The following is a 10,617-nucleotide window of genomic DNA, read 5'->3' as shown; positions in this document are numbered from 1 at the left end:
AATTATAAAAATGTTTTTTCAAAACACCCCTTAAAAAACCTAAAGCCGATAAAAACCGATCCAATCCGTCAATCCAACCTAAATTAACAGGATGAGTTGAAATTTTCAACCTATTTAATTTAAATGGGTTGTCCCGACTAACTCATTTAATTAAATATGATGGATTGAATACAAATTATAAACCCGTTTTTAGTCCAACAATTCATTTAATTTTAATATAAATTTAATTTAATAATTATATAAATATTATCATGTATTAATCTAAATATTAATTTATAGTTTATAATGTTGTATTATTATTATTTTTTCAATATAATCTTAATCTAAATATTGAGATTGTCTTTTTGTCATGCTTTTTAAAATTTTATTTAAGTTTAGAATTAGTGATATAATATTTAGTTAATCTATATATACTTTTTTTTTCAAATGGGTTGAGACATATTTAAACTATTTATTTAATAGGTTGGACCCAAACTTAACGCATATCCATCGTTTGTCACCTCTAAAAATTGATTAAAAGAAAAAAAAAATAGGAGAAAAACATATAGTATATAGTAACGTGTTGAATGTATTTTTCAATTTCTGATTTATTTCGAAACATATGAATATAATAGTTAGATCGGTGTGGTTATCTAATATCTTATTCCAAACCATGTTCTATCTCTAACCATCATTTTCTGTAAAGATTTGGCAGAATTGAAGGGCAGTTAAAACGAATGAACAGTTGGCTGACGCCTACAATACTTTCCTTTCGGTTGGTTATTCCTTCCCGCCAATACAGACCCGATTAGGAATATGGGAAGAAGGCGACTGTTGCTGCTGTTAAAGCCCTTGGATGTGTACTCGTTACATCAATCAACCGGCGTCCCTCGTCGCAATACAAACCCTAAGGTTAATTTCCCCTATTCCTTTTCTTGATTTCGATGATCTTAACTCAACAATGTCTTGGTTCATCGTCCTTCGCTGTACTTTTTTTCGGGATAAACCATCAGGGTCTAATGCAGATCAAGTGTTTGATAAAATACCCCAGTGAACACCGACCATCGTAGTTATGTTTCTTTGATTGCTTTCATCTCCCACCTTCATTTACGACTCATATATCTTCCATTACCATGTCAAAACTCAAACAACGTTTACATTCATGTTCTTTGTTCTTCTACATCCCTCATTATGTTTTTGCGACTTTCTTGAAACATACGATTCTTTCTTTCAAACTTTGCAGGTATTACAATTCATTGATAGCAGATGCAGAGTTCATAAAGCTGCCATAGAATTCTGTCAAGATATCTTAAGAAGAAAATCCATTGAATGGGATGCTGTTTTTCGTAGTCATCTCTCTCAACCAATTCATAATGTGGATCTTGTTGTTACCATTGGTGGAGATGGAACCCTTCTGCGTGCAAGTCATTTCTTGAATGATTCAATTCCATTACTTGGATTAAACTCTGACCCCACTCAACCACAAGAGGTTAGTGTGTTAATAACAATGTAATTTCTTTAATGCTTATTTTGCTTATTGTTTTATTGATTTGAGAAATTATTAGGTGGAAGAACTCGGTGATGAGTTTGATGCAACAAGAAGCACTGGTTTTCTTTGTGCAGCAACTATCAAAAACTTTGAACAGGTAGATTAGATTTGACTTTTGAGTAAACACACAAAAAAAAGATTGTTTCTGAAATATTTTTTGATCTTGTAGATGCTAAATAACATTTTGGAGAATGGAATGACTCCTACTGAGCTTTCAAGAATGGCTATTAAAGTGAACTCAGAGCTACTTCCACTATATGCTCTTAATGATTTTTTGATATCAGATCCAAATCCTGCAGCTGTTTCTAGGTTCTCATTCAGGTATAACTATGAAATTCAAATTCAAATACAAATAGCAAGTTAATGTTAATGTTAATGTCATGTTCTTCCACTTATTCTTAACTTTCTTTTTTAAAGAATTATAAAACAGGAATCAAGTCAACCTCTGGTCAACTGTCGATCTAGTGGTCTCAGAGTCTCAACTGCTGCTGGATCAACGGCTGCAATGCTATCAGCTGGTGGATACTTAATGCCTGTTTCATCTAAAGATCTTCAATACATGGTAAGAGAACCGATTTTAGTGACACAAGAGCATTTGAGATTAATGCATGGATTAGTGAAACCTAAAGAATCAATGGATATTGATTGGCAAACAAATGAAGGGTTAATCTACATTGATGGTGCTCATATTGTTCATAATGTTCAACATGGTGATTCCATTCAAATATCTTCATGTGCTCCAAGTTTGAAAATCTTTTTGCCTCACCATTTGTTAGGAACAAGTAAGATGTGAGTGGATGATTGGATTTTTGTAGCTAATTCAATTGAGTTTTGGTATATGATATAAAAATGATTATTTTATTCGGTTCTTTTAGGTTGTGTTCTACTTTCAATAAGAGATTTTGAAATTTCCTACACTTTCTTTATTTATAATATATGTTGGATTTACTCTCATCATGATAGGTTTTCCATATTGTTGTACAAGATTCCAAAATTCCCTTCACTTGCTTTATTTACACTATGAGTTGGATTTACTCTTATCATTCCTTTTACCTCGTCTTTGAACTTCTCTTAATGCCTCTTAAGTATCCATCGAAACCTTCCTAACATCTTTTTTTTTTTTTTTTTTTTTTTGGGAGTCATTACTATTTCCAATGTTGAATTAGAAACAATTGAATATTGTTGGTGCCGATTTCACTTCAATATGGTTATCACCAAAATTTTCATCAATTTTCGGGACACAATTACCTCTTATATTTAACACTATGAGGATTTCTACATGTTAATTCTCAAATATTAGTTAAACATTTAGAGTTATAACACATAGAATCATATATCACATTTTAAGGTCGTATTATTGTAACACCTATTTTTTATGTTTAATTGGTAATTCTAAGGAAAATGAGTAAGATGAGTTTTAGTAAAACCCTAGTTCGTGAAGCTTTTACCAGAAGAACGCGGCGCGTACGACGTCATTAGTCACGATGCGACTAAGTGAGTGTCGCGACGCGTGGCTGCAATTAGTCTACACCCTAATCTCAGACCTTAAGCCCTATGTAAATGAACTAATGTTGGATTAGGTGTCTAAGCCAATAACTAAATTAGTATAATCTTGAATTATTAGCAAAATTCTTTTTGGGTTGCCCTCAAACCTAGTAATGCACTGGAATATTTTTTGGAGAGAGATATTGATTTATTAATTTATTATATGATTAATAAATTAATTAGAAATCAAAATAAATAATTTATTAATATATTATGAGAATAATATATTAATTAGAAATAATATTGTTTAATTAAAAAATAATCAGAAATTAATTGAAGTTAACTTTGGGATTAATTAGATTAATTAAAAGTAGAATGACTAAAGGTGACAATGTTCAAAATTTGAGCACTAACCAATTCTAGAACCTCCCATGAGGGTTGATGAATTCTAGAAGGGGTTCTAGGGTTTTCCTTGGGCATTAAGGAGCCTTGGATGCGGAGGAAGTAAAGGGAAAAATGGTTTATCTAAGGAAGCTGTCTTATCCTATTATCTCTTAGTCACCTATATAAACCCTCTAAGGGTTATGATTTTCAGCCATCCCTTTTCTAAAAGAGAAAACCAAAAATTATTCTTCTCCTCCTCTCTCCTCTTTAGCCTCTAATTTGCTAGGGTTTGGGTGTGAGCCATTAGAGGCACGAGACTTTTGGTGCTTGTTTTCTGAAGACCCTAACCACCCTATATTTTTGGTGCTTGTTTTCTGAAGACCCTAACCAAAAATTATTCTTCTCCTCCTCTCTCCTCTTTAGCCTCTAATTTGCTAGGGTTTGGGTGTGAGCCATTAGAGGCACGAGACTTTTGGTGCTTGTTTTCTGAAAACCCTAAGGAGGCAAATTTCGAAATCTTCTAGGGTTCTTGAAACCCTAACCACCCTATATTTTCGAAATTTGCAAGGGTTTTAGAAACCCTAGCCCCTTTGCCTAATTTTCAAATATTTAAGGATCCCTTTTAAGTTTTGCCTTGTTTCTTTATTTGTTATTTTAAGTGCCTTAAAATTTGAACAATTAAAACCTAGTAAACCCTAGCCTATTTTCAAAAATTAGAAGACTTATGATTAGGATTAAATTTAAATTATTTTATTAATATGATTAATTGTAAATAATTATTTAATCCATAATGATTTAATTAATTTAATTAATTGTTTAATTAAAAGATAAAGATTAAATCAAAATTGGTTTATTTTTAAATTAAATTAATTTTTATTAATTTCGAAAATTTAAATTTAAACCTAGTATTTTAAAAGGATTTAAAATTCACCATATATATATATATATATATATATATATATATATATATATATATATATATATATATATATATATATATATATATATATATACTATTAAATGTTTAATATATTATATGTATAAGAAAATTTGGTCAAATCGCTAGTACGCCTCATTCACGAAACCATGCTATAAAGAGGGTATAAGGAAACGACCTATAAAATGGTCGTTAAATGGGTGTCCAGTCTCACCCACCGCTCTTATCTGCGGTGGAGGGCCGTTAGCCGAACGGATTTGATAGGAGATAATCTCATTAATAAGTATAATGATATAAAGTAACTAAACTATTTTTAAAATGTCACTCTTAGTTACTTTAGGAAAAATGTAAAAAGTATGTTAATCCATGAAAATGCACATGTGTGTGATTAACCGGCACACTAATAAGGGCTATAAAGATATATGATGGACATCTTGAAAATTATCATTGTTGATGGAGCGTGTATGGTTAACCGGCACATCAATGTGAGATGGTAAATGACATCAAGGTTGTCGAGCGGATTTGCATGCTTATACACATCTCGTTTGTGATCATCGGCATCCCAATCACAAAAGTGAGAGCATAATCCGAGATTAAACATGTCATTGAAAAGAATTAATGAATCTCAAAAGATCTAGGAGTTTCATAAGATTGGTATTTGTAAAAGCCTTACCTACCTAAAATAGATTTGAATTTGATCACGACATTCCTCTTCAAAGTTTGAATCGAAAATATGGATCCTAGCCTTAATTTAAATTTATGGGTTAATAATTAAGGATTAAAAATCAACTAACATGAATTCTTCTTTTCTCCTAATTTTAAAATATCTTATGAAGATAGAAATGGCCTTCCTCATTGTTTTCCTTAGTCTTCTAGAGATGGTCTTCCAATTTCAATTCAAGGTGAAATTGTTTTCCCTTCCTTAGGAAATGATGGAACTAGACATCATCTTTCTTCCACCTCCTCCTCCTGTGACTCTCCCAACGTCACGTTTTCCTCAAGTTGAAAGATACGAGACTACTCAATCCCTATTGGCATATAAACATCAAGATGGAAACTTTGTGTGTACACATGTTCTGACAGACTCGTACATTGACAAGTTCGATAGAAGGGGTGTCGTTTCCCAAGGGAGCAAGCCATTGACTAGGTTCTTCTCTCGCTTCAAAGCCCATATGATCAGTTCTTTGAGAACTTTTATATGAGGAGTATCGATGTGACCCTAATTGATCTAACCCAAATGTTGATTGTTGTTGAAGCAGAAATGCTTAAGAGCATATCTAAAACAGAGATGCTTATTGGGTCTAATTCCAAGGTTTCCATGGACATTGACAATGGTGACAATCGTGGTCCAAAAAAAGATTTCTGTCACACCCCCAAACCGGAACGGCGGAAACGTTCGGGGGTGGAGGACGTCATGCATAGTATCACAACAATTGAATCATAGCATGCATAGTAAACACAACCAGACATTGAATACATATATGAAAAAGGTTTACATTGTTTAATACATAGATTGGTTCATATCAAAAGCAAAATAGAAAGACTTGACTCTAACGCTCCGTCTTCTGCAAAATTCCTGGGAGTACCTGTCTACTAATTCCCTGAGAATACAAGCAGTTTTGAAAGAATATCAGCATAAAGCTGGTGAGTTCATAAGCATTTCGTTTAGGTGGAAAAGTGTTCTTTGAATCCTTTTGAAAAGTGTTCCTCAAGAAAATCCTGTATTTTCTTATGAAAAGCGTGTTTGAAAAACCCATTCCTTCCATGACTTCCAGATTCATACAAGAGATGTACAATCCAGGGAGTCGTGGAAGGAATATGAATATCCATTGATTACATATTAAACAATCTGTTTTTGAATAGCCGGGTTATCCCGGGAAAATCCTATATTTTCCCTAAAGGTTGATGATTGATTATCCGTTCTAAACTGAGGTGTGCAAGTATCTACCATACTCGAAAAGCAGTTTTCTTTTAAAAACCCTGGTTACACCCAGAGAGGTATATTAGCCTTATTACATAAATAAAACTAATTAAAAGAAAACCGTGATGAACTAAGTCCGGAAGGTATTATTAGTAATACCCTCCAGTAATCTATCGATTATTACTTTGAGGTTAGTTCACTTGATTCATTATTACAAAAGTAAATATCTGCTATCTAAATTCCGAGTTTTATAACCATACATTAACTTGATACGGCACGTATGGGGGCCAGTATCCTTTATGACTTTGTCACCCGTAGACCTGCCGGTCCCACTGTAGCTAGCAGCGAGGTGCGGGATAGTCAGTCCCGTATAGATCTATACACAACAGTCACGCTCTCCCTCCAAGAGATTCTGGTCATAAGTGCTAGTCCTACACTCTGATTCGGTGGGAGTGTTACCAAGGACGTGTCTCCAACTTAGACTAACAAATTTACAAGTAATAATACTGAAAATCCTGTTTATGATTTGCATGAATCCTCTATAAAATAATACATTTTACTACATGATTCACAAGTTCATTGTTCTTAGTTTTGAAAACTGTTTCTACGAGTTGATTTCTTAGTCGTTTGGTAAAACTGTTTTTCCGTGTTAAAAGCATGTTGAAAGTATAATTATCTTAAAATAATATATTTTGAGTACAAGTTTCCTTGTACTTTTGCTTGTATTCCCCCCCTGAAAACAAGAAAACTCGGAAAAACGTAGGGGTATGAACTCACCTTTGGAAGATGTTTCGAAGGTAGATTCGCGTAAGGACAAGAAGTTCCACGACAGAATTACCGAGACACAACGAGTCCTAAATGACAATTAGAGACATATATAGCCATGAATATAGTGTTTAGAAGCAACTAAATGCAAGGGAACCCCCTTAGGGACTAGGAAACACTTGAACCAAGTGTTGAATCACATGTGATTCACCTAAGGGAAGTGTACGGCCCATATGAAGTGTGTGCGGTCGTGGGTGTGCGGCCAGGTGGCGTGTGCGGTTGCATACAGGAGTGTGCGACCGTACAGAGGGTGTGTGCGGCCGTACACCCTTCATATATGCCCCAAGAGTCGATTTTTCAGCGTTTTAAGGTTCAAACCAAGTCCAACTAGAAGATAGGGAATCAAACTCTCACTTTGGAGGTTCTTTGAGGTGTGTACGGCCACCTTATGAAGGTGTGCGGCCGTACACCTTCATGTGATGAAGAACATGATGAACTTTGATGATTAAGGGCTTAGATCAATGGGTCCTTCATGTATGCTAAGCTAGGTGATGGAAAACTCAAGTTTTTGAGGCCTTGAGAGTGTTCTTGGATGAAGTTTTTAGAGAGAGAAAGTAGAGAGAGAAAGTAGAGTGCAGTGAAATGAAAGGAATGAGTGAAGGGGTCACCCTATATAAATAGGGATGAGTTTGCGGCTGGAGGATGGGTGTGCGGCCGTACACTCATGTGTGCGACCGTACACTCATGTGTGCGGTCGTACACTCATGTGTGCGGCCGTACACACCTTCCAAGAGGGTGTATAGCCCGGTTTTCTCACTATGAGACGTGCTAACTCATTCCTAAACTCAACCTTGGTCAAATGCAAGCTTAGAACACTTAAACGGACCCTTAAACGGTGATAAAAGGTAACGGAGTCGAGTTTATCCTTGATAGAAGTTCCGGGTTGTCACATTATCCCCCCCCCCCCCATCTGTTTCCTTGAATCATCGCGCTCCCAAGTGAAATCAGGACACCGCTTGGCATTCCAGCGGACCTTCACTATCGGGATGCGGCTCTGTTTCGTACGTTTGACTTCCCGATCCATGATTTCGACAGGTTCTTCCACAAAGTGTAGACCCTCGCCTAATTCGATCTCATCGAGAGGAATCACAAGTGTCTCATAGGACAGACACTTCTTTAGGTTCGACACGTGGTACGTTGCTGAGCTCTCGTGGTAACTGGAGTTTGTCTGCTTACGGGACCGATCCCAGCAAGGATCTTGGTGTAACGCCCGTGTTTCTGGGCAAGGCATTAATGTTGTTGTAAAAGTCTAGGTTAACCCTTGTAACTCATTTTGAAATAATATAAGTGTATTAATTGAGTATTATGTGTTTTGTGCTTAATTGTGTGTCTTAATTGAATTAAGAATGAAAATAAGCGTCAAAATGAAATGTTAGATAAAGCCAATATCTATGGATAATGTTGTAGTAATTGAAACGAGGTTTCCGAATATATAAAGAATACCGAAATCCGAGTTCTAACGAAGAAGTTATGACCTGTCGAAGTTTCACGACGGAACCGGCACGACGCTGAAGGACGTAAAATATGAATTTAAGATAGAGCGATATCTAGCCTTAGTGATCTAAACGGAAGTTATAGAATACATTAAACCGAGAGCGTGCATAAAAAGAACGTCTAAATCTGACTTCGTATGAGGAAGTTATGATTTTTCTAAAGTTACGACTTAGCAGTATGCAGCCCGAAACTCGAATATGAGATCAAGTGATTTTTAGCCGAAACAATCTAAACGAGAATCGAAGATCTCGTCATTAGTAGTCCATCGGTAAAAAGACAGACGAAAACGGACGTCAGATGAAGAAGTTATGATTTTATAACGAAGTTTTCCTGTCCCGGCCTACTAAAAATAATATAATAAAAATAAAGTCAAAATTAGCCGACGGAGTCTAAATGAAAGTTGTAGAGCATAATCTCACCTACGCGTGGATATAAAGAACGTCAAAAACGGAGATCGTATGCGAGAGTTATGATTTTCAGAAGTTCGAGGCACGCACCCCGAGGAGGGAACGCCCTGCGTCGGATTGGCCACGTCGTCGCTGACTCAGCTGGCATCGGATAAGACCCTCGCCCCCGCTCCTGCGCGCTGCGTCCGAAGGAACGCCCAGCGTTCGGTGAACGCGCTGCGTACTTCGAAGGAACGCGCTGCGTTCGCAAGGCCATCCTCCCCTATAAATAAGATGCGAGGCCAGCCGTCCATGGTTGCCAAATTTCTTTCTTTCACTCCATTTTGCCTCGTTTTGCATGCTAGTCATACCCTCGAAGCCCCGGTATCATTCCCGAGCCCCGAAGCAAGTCCCGAAGCCCCGAGGATCCCGAGAAGTGAAGTTTCCGAGCCGAAACTCTGCCCGCGAGAAGCCCGGTTTTCAAGGAAAACATCCCGGTTTTATCGGAAAAGTTTATTTTAAGAGACGAGGTGCTGTCCGATCATTGTCTTATCAAGTGAGTGTATATTCGTTTTCTTCTAACACATAGATACGAAGTATTCTTTATAAAAATACGTGCTATGTGTTTACATATTATTTGTTTATTTGAACTAGTTTTTGAATGGATGTTTTGTACAGGTTTTAAGCTGTATATAAATGTATATATTTTATCTACTAATATGTTGGGTAGAACATGGGTAGACAGTTGGTGTGTGAAGAAATAAAATGATGAGAGGCGTCGATGTCGTTGTTGATCTAGTCATCTAGCGGAGTATGGATGACGACCACGGACTCATTCTAGACAGTCCAGTGGAACACTAGCAGGCTCATAACCTGTAGGTGTTGTGAACGATGTGTTCACCGGTGTACTCTATCCCCCTCATGGTTGCCTTTAGGACATCTATTGCTAAGGAAGCCCCTTGCAGTAATGTCCGTCCCGATGAAAATCCTAGATTAGGTCCCTTGTAATAGTTGTTGTTTTAGGGACATAAAGTGAGGATAACGGGAATGGGTAATCGGGTTATTGTTGGTTGGTGAAATTAAATATAATTATTTATTGTGGGTTGAAAACCCTATATGCTCACCAGGCTCCCAAGCCTGACCCACTCAGTTTCTTTGTATTACAGGTAGTGGCGCAAGGGCATAAGTTGGATGACATTGTCAAGATATTTTTGGATTATAGACCTGTTGTTATATGTAATTGTTGCAAGGTCTATTTTGTGTTGTTTATGCTTTTTGTCTGTATCGGAACATGACATCCCGAGATTTTGTTATATAATCAAAAATACATTTCTTTATGAAATGCTTTGATAAATTCTTATCATATTTTGTTTTGGGAACAAATTTCGCAACTCTTTTAATCAAAGGATTACTCTGATTTTATTTAAAAGCATAAATGAAACCGGTCTTTTCTGGCCGTGATTTTGGGGATGTCACAGTTGGTATCAGAGCATTAGTTTAAGCGAACTAGGAATTTTTAGGATTTCTAGACTTAAACTTAGAATGCTAAGTGAAGGTTGAGAGATGAGTGTCTGTTATATTTGAGACACGAGCACTAGTTTATTTTAGGAAAGATGCCTAAAATGCTTTTATGTGCTAAATGCTATATGTTTGCCAT

At 36.2% G+C, this 10,617-nt stretch overlaps 1 protein-coding gene across 1 annotated transcript; it reads left to right on the top strand.

Moving 5' to 3' along the window:
* Positions 1-573: 573 nt before the first annotated feature.
* NADK3 (NAD(H) kinase 3) lies at positions 574-2,482 on the top strand. Its single transcript, XM_079072146.1, has 5 exons — positions 574-891; positions 1,223-1,468; positions 1,545-1,625; positions 1,698-1,849; positions 1,946-2,482. The coding sequence occupies exons 1-5, from the start codon at positions 796-798 to the stop codon at positions 2,319-2,321; spliced, it is 951 nt and encodes a 316-aa protein (XP_078928272.1). The 5' UTR covers positions 574-795; the 3' UTR covers positions 2,322-2,482.
* Positions 2,483-10,617: the final 8,135 nt, after the last annotated feature.

The sequence above is a fragment of the Lactuca virosa genome, chromosome 9 (assembly GCF_052849685.1).
Source record: "Lactuca virosa cultivar CGN04683 chromosome 9, Lactuca_virosa_CGN04683_v6, whole genome shotgun sequence".
In the NCBI taxonomy this organism is placed as follows: Eukaryota; Viridiplantae; Streptophyta; class Magnoliopsida; order Asterales; family Asteraceae; genus Lactuca; species Lactuca virosa.
Note: the sequence above shows the minus strand (reverse complement) of the source record. Positions and strands in the feature narration are given on the sequence as shown.